Raw genomic sequence first — 19,768 nt, 5'->3', positions numbered from 1 at the left:
AATAAAATATCAGCTGAACATCTCTATGTAAAAAAGGAAGATATATTACCTCAACTTTTCTTCAGCTTACATGCTCTGTCAAAATTTATTCTTCAGCAATTGTCAGCTGCATGTTGAAAAAAAAAAAAACAGCAGCCAATCAGCTTCATCAGTGCTACTGTAACACTTTGCTTATTGTGATTTCATGAAATGTCACTGAAATCTTCCTTAAACTGGGGAGGGAAATAACATGACTGTGACTGCACATGCTAGATGCAGGCTCCCTTGCAAGTTCCGGGATTAGCACCCTGATTGGCTCCTTAAAGTCCCTTTACAATGGCATTTGGCTACTAAGGAAATTTTGAGGTAGAATATCTTCCTTTTTTAAATAGAGATGTTCAGATGATATTTTCTAGCCAGCTTTTTACAAGTTTGCTGCATCACTTTAAAGTACCTCAACATTTGGGTATCATGTCCCTTCAATGGTCTGGTAGGAAGGCCTCTTAAAATGGCAGATAACATTTTGTTTATTACTGCTTAGAAAGCTCTTTTGAGAAACCAGCAATGACCAGACTAGGGGGAAGTTATCCTTTATTAATATTTATTTCAGGTAAACCTATCTTAAAATAAATTAATAGCATGAGAGCTTGGATTAAATGAAAACATGTGAGTTTCTTGCTCATAGTTAATTAATTCACCAACTTTTCGCTAGGTCTGTACACACTCATAAATCGTTTTCTCTTTTTCACTCAAAAAGACGTGGAAAGTTATTTTATTGCTCTCTGGAATGTTGTCTGAATAGAAAAAAATAACTAGTAAAAAAAGACTATTATATATAATAGGCAAAATATGTCAAATATGTCATTGATAGAGACAAAATATAATAACATGCACTTTAATTACTTTACTTGCAAATTTATACCGCAGTGCCTCGCCATTAACCATTTTTTTTAAGTTTCTAAATTGTACAGCTTTTGCTTCTGTGGCTGTATCTATATCTACCTTTGCTTTGGTAGAATTCAGCTCTGCACAGTCATATCTGCTGGAGCATTCCTAGAAGCAAATAAGCAGCCTGTAAATACAATGCCTGTGTTTCTGAAACTAAACACTGATAAGGGTGGGGGGGGGGGGGGGAGGATCAGACTACTCCAGACAGCATGGCTATGTAAGTAAGTTTGCTTATTTTTGAAAATGATTTTAAAATATTTGCCAGCAATTTTTAAACTTTTTTTTTTCCATGCAAACTATTTTTACTTAATTAGCCCTTTTAGGATATGCACAGATCTCAACATGTGTTATGGCCCTTTAAATGGCAACAAGTAAAATACAGAAGTACTACTATAACAACTGTTTATTTCAAAATCATGAATGAAGGTGACCACTGGATAAATCTTGCCTACAAGTAGCCACTAACCATGTGCATGCATATTTTCCCCAATCAAAAAAGCAAAGTCGAGAGTCTGAAATAAAATAAATAGAACTGATAGGCCAGTGCTGTAAAACAGAAGCTAATAAAAGTAATATACTAATAAAGAACAAATGTAAATTAAGCAAAAAGTAATACATTTATGCAAAAAATGAATCCATTAAAAACGTGTTAAGATAATAGGCTAATCTGATGCAACAAATATAGAATAGTTTTTGTTCCAGACATTTTCGGCAAATGAAGATTTTCTATTCTTAATTTGTTAATGCGGTGGGCTATGATAGTCATGTAAAGTAATACTAATATGGAGCTTTATGTCTTGTTAAATGTTTTTAATTTGAAATCATAGTAAAAAACACTCCAGCTCAAATTGACGATAACTATAGGACTATATCCCTGTAAATAATTATATAGCAATCACATACATTATATTTACTGTAACCTTAGGTATATACTAGTAAACTTAATTTATTAACGGGAGAGGAAACCCCAAAAATGTTCTTCATAATTCATATAAAAAAACGTATATTTTTAAACTTTCAAATTTACTTTTATTATCAAATATGCTTCACTCTCTTGTTATCCTTTGCTGAAGGAACAACATTGCTTTACTGGCCGCTAGATGAATACATTTAGTTAGCCTAATAGCCAATCACAAGAGACAAATGTATGCAGGCACCAATCACCAGCTAGCTCCAACTAATGTAGGATATGTGCGTATTCATTTTCAACAATGGATACCAAGGGGCCGATTTATCATGTGCCTGGCGGATATGATCCTCTGTAGCGATCATTTCCGCCAGACCGCTAGCAGGGGGTGTCAATCAACCCGATTGTATACGATTGGGCGGATTGCTGTGTGCCGCCTCAGAGCAGCTGGACGAGTTAAGGAGCAGCGGTGTGAAACAGGTGTATACGGCCCCATTCGGGCCATGATAAATCGGCCCCTAAGAGAACGAAGCACATTTGAAAATAGAAGTGAATTTAAAAGTGTCTTAAAATTGCAGGCTCTATCTGATTCTTGCAAGTTTAATTTGGACTTTCCTATCCCTTTAAAAAATATTTTTGGCAAAAACTACATTATTAAAAAAAGTTCAAATATAACATGTTTTAAAGTCAAAAATCACTAAAGAAAGTTCCTGTTCTCTGGAATCAAATATCATCAACACTGAAAAGATGCTATTTTTGCATTGTCTCAAAACATTGTTAATACATTCTGTAGGCCCTATAAGCACGTGTAGGTAGACTTTACATTTCTGGAATCTCATACTGGGCCAGAAAGACCAGGTAAGAATCAAATCCATTCCTGGAATTTACGTTTCTTCTTTCGTGGTTTTGTTTAGGAGGAAAATTTATTTTTTTGGTCATTAAATATTTGAGTCTTGAAAAACATTTTAACGGAAATTCACGCTGAATTTTTTGCTGTACTTCTTTACTTTACGGAGTGAATTCACCAACGGACCTCATTTTGTTGCATGAAGAACATTACGGCAGCCCCTCTTCTCAAACACTGGCACTACACAAAAAGGATTACAACTTATGTAAAATGTTAAAACATTTAAATGTTTGAAAAAAACTGAAAGCTTCAGAAGTAAGCACACATAGCTGGGATTTACATTTCTGGAATCTCATAGCTTGTCCAGAGAGAACTTCATTGCATTTTTGTTGGAAATAACTTAGAAGTCCTAAAAAGAGATATGTTTCTGTTCTTGTGCTCATTATTTAAAATTAATATGGCACTTGAGTTTTTTTCTTTAGTGGCCCCCTGGGGTTATTATTTTAAGAGCAAGAACTATGTTTAAGATTAGTTATATTGAAGATGGCCATATAATCTACTTAAAGTTTCAAGTTTGGTGCTTTAACAATTTTCAGAATTTTTCTTTCTTGTTTTTTTTTTTTAAGATAACATCTGTCAAACTGCATGCCCAATGTGTATTCAAGGAAATTAAAGGGATACTAATTCCAATTCTTTTCTTTCATGATTCAGATAGCAATAGCAATTTTAAGCAAACTTTCTAATTTACTCCTGTTATCAATTTTTCTTGGTTCTCTTAGCATCTTTATTTGAAAAGCAGGAATAAAAGCTTAGGAGCCGGCCTATTTTTGGTTCAGCACCTGGATAGCGCTTGCTGTTCGGTGGCTACATTTAGCCACCAATCAGCAAGTGCTACCCAGGTTCTGAACCAAAAATGGGCAGGCGCCTAAGCTTACGTTACTGCTTTTTCAAATAAAGATCCCAAGAGAACGAAGAAAAAATGATAATCGGAGTAAATTATAAAGTTGCTTAAAATTGCATGCTCTATCTGAAAAGAAAATAATTGGGTTTAGTATCCCTTTAATTGTTTTAACCTTGCTATTTAAAGTATTAAACTTTATTTTAATTTGAGTATAACATAGGAAGAAACAGGACACAAGCAAACCCTCAATCCTGCATGTTTCATAGTGAATCTAAGCTACTGCGCACTTCTTCAGAGATGCCTTTAGTTTCCTGATGGGACTTGCTGTTGATTTGGACCTCCCCGTCTGCTCATTCACATATGTATTATACAGTAATATAAAGCTGCTCTCTGTGTTTAAGGGCTTAATGCTTTGACTTTTAAGTGTCTTGTAGAATATTTCAAGAGTCAGATCTAAGAGAAGAAACAAAAGTAATATTGTGATTTGAATATATTGCTTGTTTGTATATTGCACACATTACTGTAAAGTAATTCTACCAGCTATAACGTACATATTGAAGAGTATTCTATGAACATATTTTTCAAAAGAGAAGTGAGATAGTCAAGAAAATAGAGATTTAGGGGTAAATTTATCATGGTGCGAACAGACATGATCCGCTATAGCGCTGTCTGCATTTATCATTGCACCAGCAGTTTTTGTGAACTGCTGGTGCAATACCACCCCCTGCAGATTCGGTGTCAATCAACCCGATCGTATTCTTAGGACCGCTGCTTCTTATCTTCCACTTCAGGGGGTACTGAAGCGGAGTGGGTCGGAAGCAGCATCCACTTCTTCATAAATCGACCCCTAAAAGTGAGTTTCAATTTCTAGCAATATAGCATATATCAATTTATTTTCTATGAAACACTTGTTTCCTTTCATTGAAGCATGAAAAGCTATTGCATACTTCAATAAAAAAAATAGAATAAAACCAAAACTGGAAGGAAAAATAATGGGAGTCTTTTTTATTGTTTAAAAAAATAGATAATCCCTTTATTACCCGCCATTCCCCAGCTTTGCACAACCAGCACTGTTATATTAATACACTTTATAATCTCTAAATTTGCCTGTTTCTAAGCCCCTTGAGGGCCACCTCTTATCTGAGTGCTTTTAAATCTCACAAAACAGACAGACAGTGCTAGTTCATGTGTGCCATATAGATAACCTTGTGCTCATTCCTTTGGAGAATGATAATAGTTACACAAGAACCAGCACTGATTGGCTAAAATGCAAGATTGTAAAAACTGAGATATGGGGCAGTCTGCAGTGGTCTAGATATAGGTAATCATAAAGGTAAAAAAAGTAACAGTGTTGGTTATACAAAACTGGGGAATGGATAATAAAGGAATTATCTATCTTTTTAAACCATAACAATTTTCAAGTAGACTGTCTATTTAACAAAGGATATACTTTTTAATTAATCACAAAACCTAAATTTGTTTAAATGTTGATAGATTTGACATTGATAAGTGCTACACAATATTATCTCCACTTTTGAAAAGAAAAACATACACAAAACATTAGGATTCATTAAATGATAAAACAAAAACTTGGTAACAGCAAGACCATACCTAGTGTTTCATTTACCACGTTTGGAACTACATCTTTAAGCACCTCACAATTGGTATTCAAGGAGGGGTTGCAGTTCATCTCTAGCAGCCAAACCTACAAAATGCAAGTGGCATTGATAAAGAAATTATTTCTTTAAAGAAAATGCATAGAATTAAAACCATCTCAAGATACATATATCCCCCATATAACTAAAGGCCACCATATTCTGTGTGTGTGTGTGTGTGTGTATATTAACATATACTTAAAGGGACATTAAATACTAAATACATTTTATATGAATAGTATTGAGGTTATGCCCCACATTCCTCTAGTCATGGCTACCCCCATGTTGAAATCTACCCTATACATTATTCTAGTACTGATGTGTTTGCACATATGCAGCAACTATCCTTCATTTACCTGCAGTGTAACCTAAGTTCCAAAATGGCGGCACCCAGACTTAGAGGGTGGTGAATGAGTGTTTAATGTCCCTTTAATCATTAGCACTAATATATATTTAATTCTACATAAATACATTCACAGCACAAACCCAAACAAACAAATCTCTGGTCTCTCCAGGGGTGTAACTACCATAGGTGCAGTAAGTGCAGGGTCCAAGAGCTGGGAAGCCCATAGACGTGCAGAATGTGTACAATCCTAATGCAGAGAAGCCTTTTATTAGTGCAGGTTGCGGATCCCTCTATCTTTGCTCAACATTATTACACAGAGCAGCATCTATATGATTATTATTGCTTGCTACACAGGGCCCTCTGTTGAGTAGATCTGCTATTGGGTCTCTCTCTTGCTCATAGACCAAGAAAAAACCCACCATGGGGTATATTTAACATAGTGCGAGCGGACATGATACGATGTAGTGTATCATGTCCGCTGCACATCAATAAATGCCGACAGCATACGCGGTCCACATTTATCATTGCACAAGCAGTTCTTGTGAACTGTTCGTGCAAAGCTGCCCCCTCTAGCAGGGGGTGTCAATCAACCCAATCGGGTTGATTTCTGTCCGCGGCCTCAGAGCAGTTGGACAAGTTATGAAGCAGTGGTCTTTAGACCGCTGCTTCATAACTTCTGTTTACGACAAGCCAAACAGGGGGCATCAAGCTCCATTCGGAGCTTGGTAATTCGGGCCCATATATTTAAAGACAGTGGATTGTTAAATTTCCTTTCAACAATTGTCGGCCCATCAAAAAGAGGGTAGTCTATGGAACTCGGAAGGACAGGGGAATTTGTCCTTAAAAAGATATTTGGATCAGAATTTACCGCCCGCCCCCCTCTTAAATTGGGTGAAACTGATATTGTGAGTAAACCATGAGCATCTGTGCACTTTAATTAAAAATTAAATGTAATTTTTAGATGCAAAAATATCTGTCACGCCGCGGTCTCTCCGTGCCGCCCACTCCTGATGAAGTCAGCCAGTCTTTTTAATTCTGGTGCGTCTCTTCCTCAGCGCCTGGTTGTTGGTTTTCTCTTGGATCTGCCTGTCTGACCTCTGCCTGCCTGACCATTCCTTTCGATACTCCTTTGTACTGGACTTTGCCTGTAAGTTGCCAACCAAGCCTGCCTGACTACTCTATCTTGAATCCGTCTTAAGTTACTGACCTTTGTCTGCCTGACCATTCCTCTGGACAATCCTCTGTACTGGACTTATCTCTTGATTCTCTTTCCTGCTGCCACAGTGAGTTATTTTTAACCTTTTCCTTAGCATTAGCCTGTTTTTAACCTTCTGCTGTTCCTGTGGGTCACGTCCTGGGTTGTAATTCAGTGTGCAAGCGTGTTACATTTATATCACCCTAATTCAGGACTAAAACATATTTGCGCTCACAATATCATACACAAATTATCAGAGTATCAAGTAAAATATTATTATTATCGGTTATTTGTACAGCGCCAATAGATTCCGCAGCGCTATAAACAAAGGCGGAGTACAACAAAACAATTATAGGGATCAAATGGGTAGAGGGCCCTGCTAAGAGTTGCACTGTTGTAGTCATCTCTTAAGAAGGTGATCTACAAACAGCTGGACTCTTAGGCTTACATACTAAGGGGGTTCAGGGGATAGCAATGGAGGAGAGGAACTGGTATAAAGAAAGGTTAGCGTAGGTTGTATGCAGTAGAGTATTTAGGGAGCGCTTGAAGCTTTCAAAACTACGGGAGAGTCTTGCAGAGCAAGGCAGATAGTTCCACAAGATAGGAGTCAGTCTGTAGAAGTCCTGTAAACGGGAGTGTGATGAGGTAACAAGAGAGGAGCAGAGTAGGAGGTCATGAGCAGAGCGAAGGGGACGGGAGAGAGAATATCTGGAGACAAGGTCTGAGATATAGGGGGGAGCAGTGCAGTTGAGGGCTTTGTATGTCAGAGTGAGGATTTTGTGTTTGATCCTAGAGGCAAGAGGAAGCCAGTGAAGGGATTGGCAGAGAGATGCAGCAGATGAAGAGCGACGTGTAAGGAAGATGAGCCTGGCAGATGCATTCATTATGGATTGTAAAGGAGCTATGCGGCAGGTGGGGAGACCAGAGAGGACAGAGTTGCAGTAATCGAGGCGGGAAAGGATGAGAGAGTGGATTCAAATCTTAGTTGTGTCTTGTGTAAGGAAGTGTCTAATTTTAGATATGTTTTTGAGGTGGAAATAACAGGCTTTAGCCAAGGACTGAATGTGAGGAGTGAAAGAAAGATATGAGTCAAATGTGACCCCGAGACATTGGGCATGTGGGGTAGGTGTAATGATAGAGTTGTCGACAGTTATAGAGAGATTGGGGGTGGATATTTTGGAAGAAGGGGGGAAAATAAGGAGCTCAGTTTTGGAGAGATTTAGCTTGAGGTAGTGAGAGGACATACAGGAAGAGATGTGAGAAAGACAGTTAGTGACACAGGTTAGCAAGGAAGAAGATAGGTCTGGTGCAGAGAAGTAGATTTGGGTGTCGTCGGCATACAAATGATATTGGAAACCGTGGGACTTTATTAGGAAACCTAATGATGACGTGTAGATTGAGAAGAGAAGGGGACCGAGGACAGAGCATTGAGTTACTCCAACAGAAAGTGTGGACGGGGCAGAGGAGGCCCCAGAGAAGGCTACACTAAAGGTACGGTTTGACAGGTAGGAAGAGAGCCACAAGCTTCCTAAGGATGAATTAGGGTTAGATTACAAGTGGAGCACTATTTTGCACAATATTTGTAGTTTAAATTGTTTGAAATTGATATTGTGAGTATACCGTAAGAATCTGTGCACTCATATTGCAAATTGAATGTAACTTTTTTTTCACTCAAGCGCAAATATCGTTCATGCACCAATTATCAGAGTAGCAAATAAACAGTGCCTCTATGTGAGCTAAAACAAATGCAAAATACAATGTCCTTTCAGCATATCCTTTACATTACAGGTGTTTGCATTGATACCTTTGTGCAGTGTGAAATGACAATAACAATTTAAATAACGTTTAAATTTAAACGTTTCTAGAGAGCAGGCAGGAATCCATGTCGTTTTTGAAAGAGGGAGTCTGTCTCTATAGAGCCGGAGCTGGCCTGTGACAAAAGACCATTGGGAGGTTCGTTCTGGACAGCCCAGGCTAGATATCTTAATTTAGTGAAGAAAAATATAGTATACAGCGCCAAAAGAGCGTATACACAAACTCACTAAAGGAAACAATCACCTAACACAATCGTTAATAATGAACAGGGAAAGTGTGTGTGAAGGAGCGCCAAATATTAGCCTTAAGTGTGTGTAAACAGGAAATAAAACATAATTTATGCTTACCTGATAAATGTATTTCTCCTGTAGTGTATCCAGTCCACGGATCATCCATTACTTGTGGGATATTCTCCTTCCAAACAGGAAGTTGCAAGAGGATCACCCACAGCAGAGCTGCTATATAGCTCCTCCCCTCACTGCCATATCCAGTCATTCGACCGAAACAAGCCGAGAAAGGAGAAACCATAGGGTGCAGTGGTGACTGAAGTTTAATTAAAATTTAGACCTGCCTGAAAAGGACAGGGCGGGCCGTGGACTGGATACACTGCAAGAGAAATAAATTTATCAGGTAAGCATAAATTATGTTTTCTCTTGTTAAGTGTATCCAGTCCACGGATCATCCATTACTTGTGGGATACCAATACCAAAGCTAAAGTACACGGATGATGGGAGGGACAAGGCAGGAACTTAAACGGAAGGAACCACTGCCTGTAGAACCTTTCTCCCAAAAACAGCCTCCGAAAAAGCAAAAGTATCAAATTTGAAAAATTTGGAAAAAGTATGAAGCGAAGACCAAGTTGCAGCCTTGCAAATCTGTTCAACAGAGGCCTCATTTTTAAAGGCCCAGGTGGAAGCTACAGCTCTAGTAGAATGAGCTGTAATCCTTTCAGGAGGCTGCTGTCCAGCAGTCTCATAGGCTAAACGGATTATACACCGAAGCCAAAAAGAAAGAGAGGTTGCCGAGGCCTTCTGACCTCTCCTCTGTCCAGAGTAAACAACAAACAGGTTAGATGTTTGGCGAAAATCTTTAGTAGCCTGTAAGTAAAACTTCAAGGCACGGACTACGTCTAGATTATGCAAAAGACGTTCCTTCTTTGAAGAAGGATTAGGACATAATGATGGAACAACAATCTCTTGATTGATATTCTTGTTAGAAACCACCTTAGGTAAAAACCCAGGTATTGTACGCAGAACAACTTTATCTGAATGAAAGATCAGATAAGGAGAATCACAATGTAAGGCAGATAACTCCGAGACTCTTCGAGCCGAGGAAATAGCCATCAGAAAAAGAACTTTCCATGAAAGAAGTTTGATATCAATAGAATGAAGGGGTTCAAACGGAACCCCTTGAAGAACTTTAAGAACCAAGTTTAAGCTCCATGGAGGAGCAACAGGTTTAAACACAGGCTTAATTCTAACTAAAGCCTGACAAAATGCCTGAACGTCTGGAACTTCTGCCAGACGCTTGTGTAAAAGAATAGACAGAGCAGAAATCTGTCCCTTTAAAGAACTAGCTGATAATCCTTTGTCCAAACCCTCTTGGAGGAAGGACAATATCCTAGGAATCCTAACCCTACTCCATGAGTAATTCTTGGATTCACACCAATGAAGATATTTACGCCATATCTTGTGGTAAATTTTCCTGGTGACAGGCTTTCGTGCCTGTATTAAGGTATCAATTACTGACTCGGAGAAGCCACGCTTTGATAGGATCAAGCGTTCAATCTCCATGCAGTCAGTCTCAGAGAAATTAGATTTGGATGATTGAAAGGACCTTGTATTAGAAGGTCTTGTCTCAGAGGCAGAGTCCATGGTGGAAAGGATGACATGTCCACTAGGTCTGCATACCAGGTCCTGCGTGGCCACGCAGGCGCTATCAATATCACCGATGCTCTTTCCTGTTTGATTTTGGCAATCAGACGAGGGAGCAGAGGAAATGGTGGAAACACATAAGCTAGGTTGAAGAATCAAGGCGCTGCTAGAGCATCTATCAGTGCCGCTTCTGGGTCCCTGGACCCGGATCCGTAACAAGGAAGCTTGGCGTTCTGGCGAGACGCCATGAGATCCAATTCTGGTTTGCCCCAACGGAGAACCATTTGAGCAAACACCTCCGGATGGAGTTCCCATTCCCCCGGATGAAAAGTCTGACGACTTAGAAAATCCGCCTCCAAGTTCTCTACACCTGGGATCTGGATTGCTGACAGGTGGCAAGAGTGAGTCTCTGCACAGCGAATTATCTTGGAGACTTCTGACATCGCTAGGGAACTCCTGGTTCCCCCTTGATGGTTGATGTAAGCCACAGTCGTGATGTTGTCCGACTGAAATCTGATGAACCTCAGTGTTGCTAGCTGAGGCCAAGCCAGAAGAGCATTGAATATTGCTCTTAACTCCATTGTTGGGAGGAGTTTCTCCTCCTGAGTCCATGAACCCTGAGCCTTCAGGGAGTTCCAGACTGCACCCCAACCTAGAAGGCTGGCATCTGTTGTTACAATTGTCCAATCTGGTCTGCGAAAGGTCATACCCTTGGACAGATGGGCCCGAGATAACCACCAGAGAAGAGAATCTCTGGTTTCCCGATCCAGATTTAGTAGAGGGGACAAATCTGTGTAATCCCCATTCCACTGACTGAGCATGCATAATTGCAGCGGTCTGAGATGCAGGCGCGCGAATGGCACTATGTCCATCGCCGCTACCATTAAGCCGATTACTTCCATGCACTGAGCCACCGTGGGGCGCGGAATGGAGTGAAGAACACGGCAAGCATTTAGAAGTTTTGATAACCTGGACTCCGTCAGGTAAAGTTTCATTTCTACAGAATCTATTAGAGTCCCTAGGAAGGAAACCCTTGTGAGAGGAGATAGAGAACTCTTTTCTTCGTTCACTTTCCACCCATGCGACCTCAGGAATGCCAGAACTATCTCTGTATGAGATTTGGCAATTTGAAAGCTTGACGCCTGTATCAGGATGTCGTCCAGGTAAGGAGCCACCGCTATGCCTCGCGGTCTTAGGACCGCCAGAAGTGAGCCCAGAACCTTTGTAAAAATTCTTGGGGCTGTAGCCAACCCGAATGGAAGAGCTACAAATTGGTAATGCCTGTCTAGAAAGGCAAACCTCAGAAACTGATGATGATTCTTGTGAATCGGAATGTGAAGGTAGGCATCCTTTAAGTCCACTGTGGTCATGTACTGACCATCTTGGATCATGGGTAAAATGGTTCGAATAGTTTCCATCTTGAATGACGGAACTCTGAGGAATTTGTTTAGGATCTTTAAATCCAAAATTGGTCTGAAGGTTCCCTCTTTTTTGGGAACCACAAACAGATTTGAATAAAACCCCTGTCCTTGTTCCGTCCACGGAACTGGATGGATCACTCCCATTACAAGGAGATCTTGTACGCAGCTTAGGAATGCCTCTTTCTTTATCTGGTTTGCAGATAATCTTAAAAGGTGAAATCTCCCTTGTGGAGGAGAAGCTTTGAAGTCCAGAAGATATCCCTGAGATATGATCTCCAACGCCCAGGGATCCTGAACATCTCTTGCCCACGCCTGGGCGAAGAGAGAGAGTCTGCCCCCTACTAGATCCGTTGTCGGATAGGGGGCTGCTCCTTCATGCTGTCTTAGAGGCAGCAGCAGGCTTTCTGGCCTGCTTGCCCTTGTTCCAGGACTGGTTAGGTTTCCAGGCCTGCTTGGATTGAGCAAAAGTTCCCTCTTGTTTTGAAGCAGAGGAAGTTGATGCTGCACCTGCCTTGAAATTTCGAAAGGCACGAAAATTAGACTGTTTGGCCTTTGATTTGGCCCTGTCCTGAGGAAGGGTATGACCCTTACCTCCAGTAATGTCAGCAATAATTTCTTTCAAACCAGGCCCGAATAAGGTCTGCCCCTTGAAAGGAATGTTGAGTAATTTAGACTTTGAAGTCACATCAGCTGACCAGGATTTGAGCCATAGCGCCCTACGCGCCTGGATGGCGAATCCGGAATTCTTAGCCGTTAGTTTAGTCAAATGAACAATGGCATCAGAAACAAATGAGTTAGCTAACTTAAGAGTTCTAAGCTTGTCAACAATTTCAGTCAATGGAGCTGTATGGATGGCCTCTTCCAGGACCTCAAACCAGAATGCCGCCGCAGCAGTGACAGGCGCAATGCATGCAAGGGGCTGTAAAATAAAACCTTGTTGAATAAACATTTTCTTAAGGTAACCCTCTAATTTTTTATCCATTGGATCTGAAAAAGCACAACTGTCCTCAACCGGGATAGTGGTACGCTTTGCTAAAGTAGAAACTGCTCCCTCCACCTTAGGGACAGTCTGCCATAAGTCCCGTGTAGTGGCATCTATTGGAAACATTTTTCTAAATATAGGAGGTGGGGAAAAGGGCACACCGGGCCTATCCCACTCCTTACTAATAATTTCTGTAAGCCTTTTAGGTATTGGAAAAACATCAGTACTCACCGGCACTGCATAGTATTTATCCAGCCTACACAATTTCTCTGGCACTGCAATTGTGTCACAGTCATTCAGAGCAGCTAATACCTCCCCAAGCAATACACGGAGGTTCTCAAGCTTAAATTTAAAATTAGAAATCTCTGAATCAGGTCTCCCCGATTCAGAGACGTCACCCACAGACTGAAGCTCTCCGTCCTCAGGTTCTGCATATTGTGACGCAGTATCAGACATGGCTCTTACAGCATCTACGCGCTCTGTATCTCGTCTAACCCCAGAGCTATCGCGCTTGCCTCTCAATTCAGGCAATCTGGATAATACCTCTGACAGGGTATTATTCATGATTGCAGCCATGTCCTGCAAAGTAATCGCTATGGGCGTCCCTGATGTACTTGGCGCCATATTAGCGTGCGTCCCTTGAGCGGGAGGCGAAGGGTCCGACACGTGGGGAGAGTTAGTCGGCATAACTTCCCCCTCGACAGACCCCTCTGGTGACAATTCTTTTATAGATAAAGACTGATCTTTACTGTTTAAGGTGAAATCAATACATTTAGTACACATTCTCCTATGGGGCTCCACCATGGCTTTTAAACATAATGAACAAGTATCCTCTGTTTCAGACATGCTTGTACAGACTAGCAATGAGACTAGCAAGCTTGGAAAACACTTTAAAGCAAGTTAACAAGCAATATAAAAAATTATTGACAAAATTTGAAATAACAGTGAAAAAAGGCAGTTACACTAACAACATTTTTACAGTGTATGTAACAAGTCAGCAGAGCATTGCACCCACTTGCAAATGGATGATTAACCCCTTAATAACAAAAACAGAATAATAAATGACAAAAACGTTTTTTTAAACACAGTCACAACTGCCACAGCTACTGTGGTTGTTACCCTCCTCAAACACGACTTTGAAGCCTTTTGAGCCCTTCAGAGATGTCCTGTATCATGCAGAGGGAAGCTGAATGTCTCTGTCAGTATTTTTAGCTGCACAGAAAAGCACTAAAAAGGCCCCTCCCACTCATATTACAACAGTGGAAAGCCTCAGAAACTGTTTCTAGGCAAAAATCAAGCCAGCCATGTGGAAAAAAAAACTAGGCCCCAATAAGTTTTGTCACCAAACATATATAAAAACGATTAACATGCCAGCAAACGTTTTATATTACACTTTTATAAGAGTATGTATCTCTGTTAATAAGCCTGATACCAGTCGCTATCACTGCATTTAAGGCTTAACTTACATTAATCCGGTATCAGCAGCATTTTTATAGCAAATTCCATCCCTAGAAATATGTTAACTGCACATACCTTATTGCAGGAAAACCTGCATGCCATTCCCCCTCAGAAGTTACCTCACTCCTCAGAATATGTGAGAACGGCAGTGGATCTTAGTTACTTCTGCTAAGATCATAGAAATCACAGGCAGATTCTTCTTCTAATGCTGCCTGAGATGAAACAGTACACTCCGGTACCATTTAAAAATAACAAACTTTTGATTGAAGTTAAAAAACTAACTATAATACACCACTCTCCTCTTACTACGTCCATCTTTGTTGAGAGTTGCAAGAGAATGACTGGATATGGCAGTGAGGGGAGGAGCTATATAGCAGCTCTGCTGTGGGTGATCCTCTTGCAACTTCCTGTTGGGAAGGAGAATATCCCACAAGTAATGGATGATCCGTGGACTGGATACACTTAACAAGAGAAATATATTTAATATAAAACACAGCATACATTTTAAAAGCAGGGGGTTAAAAGCAAGTCAAAACGAAAAATAAATATATATTTTTTAAAAATAAGACATATGGCAGTATGCAGATATGAGTGCATTAGAAATATGACAATATTCAATTTAATAACCAGTGATCACTTTGTATAATAAGGCACCCAGTAGGGGTGTGTGCACAAAAAAAAGAAAAAGTATACGTTTGCAAAGTGTATTGCAGATGGCGCAAAAAAGAAAAAGTATATAACGCAAAAGAATAATATATATATATATATATATATATATATATATATATATATATATATATATATATACTGTATATGTATAAAATGTGAAAAAACATAATTTATGCTTACCTGATAAATTTATTTCTCTTGTAGTGTATCCAGTCCACGGATCATCCATTACTTATGGAATATATTCTCCTTCCCAACAGGAAGCTGCAAGAGTCCACCCACAGCAAAGCTGCTATATAGCTCCTCCCCTAACTGCCATATTCAGTCATTCGACCGAAAACATGCAGAGAAAGGAAAAACCATAGGGTGCAGTGGAGACTGTAGTTCAAATGAAAAAATTACCTGCCTTAAAGTGACAGGGCGGGCCGTGGACTGGATACACTACAAGAGAAATAAATTTATCAGGTAAGCATAAATTATGTTTTCTCTTGTTAAGTGTATCCAGTCCACGGATCATCCATTACTTATGGAATACCAATACCAAAGCTAAAGTACACGGATGATGTACTTAAACGGAAGTTACCACTGCCTGTAAAAAACCCTTTCTCCCAAAAATAGCCTCCGAAGAAGCAAGGTATCAAATTTGTTAAATTTGAAAAGTATGAAGCGCAGACCAAGACTCCGTCTTGTAAATCTGTTCAACAGAAGCCACATTTAAAAAAGGCCCAAGTGAAAACCACAGCTCTAGTAGAATGAGCTGTAATCCCTTCAGGAGGCTGCTGTCCAGCAGTCTCATAAGCTAAATGAATTATGCTTTTTAACCAAAAAGACAGAGAGGCTGCTGAAGTCTTTTGACCTCTCCTCTGTCCAGAATAGACAACAAACAAGGTGAACGTTTGATGAAAACTGTAGTAGCTTGTAAGTAAAACTTTAAAGCACAAACCACGTCCAATATTGTGTAATAGACGTTCCTTCTTTGAGGAAGGATTAGGATACAAGCATGGAACAACTATCTCTTGAGTGATGTACTTGTTAGATACCACCTTAGGAAAAAACCCAGGTTGGTACGCAGGACTACCTTATCCGTACGAAGGACCAGATAAGGAGAATCACATTGTAACACAGATAACTTGGAGACTCTACGAGTCGAGGAATTAGCTACCCAAAAGGAACTTTCCAAGATAAAGATTGATATCTATGGAACAAAAAAGGTTCAAACGGAACTTCTTGAAGAACCTTAAGAATCAGGTTTAAGCTCCATGGCGGAGCAACAGTTTTAAACACAGGCTTGGATCTAACCAAAGCCTGACCAAATGCCTGAACGTCTAGAATACCTGCCAGACGCTTGTGCAAAAAAATAGACAGAGTAAAAATCTGTCCCCTTTTAAGGAATTAGCTGACAACCCTTTTCTCAAAAACATCTTGGAGAAAAGATAATATCCTGGGAATCCAGACTTTACTCCATGAGTAACCCTTGGATTCATAACAATCAGATATTTACACCATATCTATGTTCAATTTTCCTAGAGACAGGCTTTCATGTCTGTATTAAGGTATCAATGACTGACTCGGAGAAGCCATGCTTTGATAACATCAAGCGTTCAGTCTCCATGCAGTCCATCTCAGATTGATTCTATTTAGATGGTTGAAAGGACCCTGAGGTAGAGGGACCTGTCTCAGAAGCAGAGACTGTGATGGAAAGGATGACATGTCCACCAGATCTGCATACCAGGTCCTGCGTGGCTACGCAGGCGCTGTCAAAAACACCAAAGCCCTCTCCTGCTTGGTCTTGACCTCCGGAGGAAATCCCACTCCCCCGGAAGAAAAGTCTGATGACTTAGAAAATCCACCTCCCAGTTCTCAACACCTGGGATATGGATTGCTGATAGACAAGAGTGAGTCTCTGTCCAGTGAATTATTGTAAGACTTCTAACATCGCTAGGGAACTTATGTTCCCCCTTGATGGCTGATGTAAGCCACAGTCGTGTATATTGTCCGACTGAGTATGATGTACCTCAGAGTTGCTAACTGAGGCCAAGTCTGAAGAGCATGGAATATCACTCCCAGTTCCAGAATATTTATTAGAAGGAGGGTCTCCTCCTAAGTCCACTATCCCTGAGCCTTCAGGGAGTTCCAGACTGCATCCCAACCTAAAAGGCTGGCATCTATTGTAACAATTGTCCCATCTGACCTGCGGAAGGTCATACCCTTGGACAGATGGACCCGACATAGTCACCAGAGAAGAGAATCTCTGGTCTCTTGGTCCAGGTTTAACAGGGGGACAAATCTGTGTAATCCCCGTTCCTCTGACTGAGCATGCATATTTCCAGTGGTCTGAAATGTAGATGTGCAAACGGTACTATGTCCCTTGCCGCTACCATTAAGCCGATTTCATTCATGTACTGAGCCACCGAAGGGCGCGGATGGGATGAAAAAAAAAAAAACACGGCAGAAATTTAGAAACTTTGACAACCTGGACTCCGTCAGGTAAATTTTCATTTCTACAGAATCTATCAGAGTCCCTAGGAGGGAAACCCTTGAGATTGGGGATAGAGAACTCTTTCCTTGTTCACTTTCCACCCATGTGATCTCAGAAATGCCAGTACTACGTCCGTATGAGACTGGGCAATTTGGATGTTTGACGCCTGTATCAGGATGTCGTCTAAATAAGGGGCCACTTCTATGCCCCGACCGCCAAAGCGACCCCAGAACCTCCATAAAGATTCTTGGGGCTGTAGATATCCCAAAGGAAAGAGCTACAAACTGGTAATGCCTGTCTAGAAAGGCAAACCTGAAAAACGATGGTGATCTTTATGCACCACAATGTGAGGATAAGCATCCTTCAAATCCATTGTAGTCCTCTATTGACTCTCCTGGATCATAGTTAAGATGGTACGAATAGTTTCCATCTTAAATGACGGAATTCTGAAGAATTTGTTTAAGATCTTTAGATCCAAAATAGGTCTGAAGGTTCCCTCTCCTTGGGAACCACAAACAGATTTGAGTAAAAACTCTGTCCCTGTTCCTCTCTTGGAACTGGATGGATCTCGTACACAATGTAAGAATGCCTCCTTCTTTATCTGGTTTGCAGATAATTGTGAAAGGCGAAATCTCCCCTTTTTTGGGGGGGGAATCTTTGAAATCCAGAAGATATCTCTGGGATATAAATTCCAATGCCTAGGGATCCTGGGCATCTCTTGCCCACGCCTGGGCGAAGAATGAAAGTCTGCCCCCTATAGGATCCGTTACCGGATAGGGGTCCGTTCCTTCATGCTGCCTTAGAGGCAGCAGCAGGCTCCTTGGCCTGCTTATCTTTGTTCCAGGTCCGATTGTCTCCAGACCGCCTTGGACTGAGCAAAAATTCCCTCTTGTTTTGCCTTAGAGGAAGAGGATGCCACACCTGCCCTGAAGTTTTTTTTTGGCCCTTGATTTGGACCTATCCTGAGGAAGGGCATGACCTTTTCCTCCAGTGATATAAGCAATAATCTCCTTCAAACCAGGCCCGAATAGGGTCTGCCCCTTGAAGGGAAGTTAAGTAGCTTATTTATTAAAGTCACGACAGCTGACCATGATATAAGCCATAGCGCTCTGCGTGCCAGTATAGTAAAAAACAGAATTCTTACCCGTTAGTCTAGTCAAATGAACAAGGCATCAGAAAACAAAGGAATTGGCTAGCATAAGCTTGTCAAATATATTCATCCAATGGAGTCGCTTAACTGTAAAGCCTCATCAAGAGACTCAACCCAGAACGCCGCAGCAGCAGTGACAGAAGCAATGTATGCAAGGGGCTGCAGGATAAAACCCTGTTGAATAAACATTTTTTATCCATTGGATCTAAAAAGCACAACTGTCCTCGTCAGAGGTAGTGGTACGCTTAGCTAGAGTAGAAACTCTTCTCTCCACCTTAGGAACTGTCTGCCAGAAGTCCCGTGTGGTGGTAACTATTAGAAAACATTCTTCTAAAAAATAGGAGGGGAAGAGAACGGCACACCTGGTCTATCCCATTCCTTATTAAAAATTTTTTAGTAAACCTCTTTAGGTATTGGAAAAACATCAGTACACACCGGCACTGCATATTATTTATCCAGTCTACACAATTTCTCTGGCCCTGCGATTGTACACATTCATTCAGAGCAGCCAAAGCCTCCCTGAGCAACAAGTGGAGGTTCTCAAGCATAAATTTTAAATGTAGAAATATCAGAATCAGGTTAAATCATCTTCCCTGAGTCAAAAAAAAAAAAAAAAAAAAAAAAAATCACCCACAGACTAAGCATATTGTGAGGTAGTATCATACATGGTTCTAAAAGCGTCTGTATGCTCTGTATCTACCCCCAGAGCTAACTGCTTTCCTTTAATTTCAGGTAGTCTGACTAATACTGCTGCCAGAATATTATTCACCACCTTTGCCATGTCTTGTAAAATAAACGCTATGGGCGCCCTTGATGTACTTGGCGCCATTTGAGCGTGAGTCCCTGAAGCGGGAGTCGAAGGGTCTGACACGTGGGGAGAGTTAGTCGGCATAACTTTCCCCTCGACAGAATCCCCTGGTAAAAGAAACGCTATGGGTGCCCTTGATGTACTTGGCGCCATTTGAGCGTGAGTCCCTAAAGCGGGAGTCAAAAGGTCTGACACGTGGGGAGAGTTAGTCGGCATAACTACCCCCACGACAGAATCCTCTGGTGATAATGTTTTTAAAAACAAAAAATGATCTTTATTGTTTAACATGAAATCAGTACATCTGGTACACATTCTAAGATGGGGTTCCACCATG

The 19,768-nt window shown here is 40.7% G+C and overlaps 1 protein-coding gene across 1 annotated transcript in view; it reads right to left on the bottom strand.

Annotated features, from left to right (window-relative positions):
- Positions 1 to 2,531: 2,531 nt before the first annotated feature.
- The window catches only part of TTLL10 (tubulin tyrosine ligase like 10), a 320,455-nt gene continuing 303,218 nt past the window's right edge, over positions 2,532 to 19,768 (bottom strand). The window contains exons 11-13 of the mRNA XM_053690962.1: positions 5,194 to 5,287; positions 3,870 to 4,035; positions 2,532 to 2,921 (exon numbers count right to left, since the gene is read on the bottom strand). Coding sequence (XP_053546937.1) covers positions 2,909 to 2,921; positions 3,870 to 4,035; positions 5,194 to 5,287 — 273 coding nt within the window. The 3' untranslated portion in view covers positions 2,532 to 2,908. The remainder of the gene's footprint in view (positions 2,922 to 3,869; positions 4,036 to 5,193; positions 5,288 to 19,768) is intronic.

This window comes from Bombina bombina, chromosome 8 (genome assembly GCF_027579735.1).
Source record: "Bombina bombina isolate aBomBom1 chromosome 8, aBomBom1.pri, whole genome shotgun sequence".
Lineage (NCBI taxonomy): Eukaryota > Metazoa > Chordata > Amphibia > Anura > Bombinatoridae > Bombina > Bombina bombina.
The sequence above is the reverse complement of the archived record's forward strand: the minus strand, read 5'-3'. Positions and strand labels throughout refer to the sequence as shown.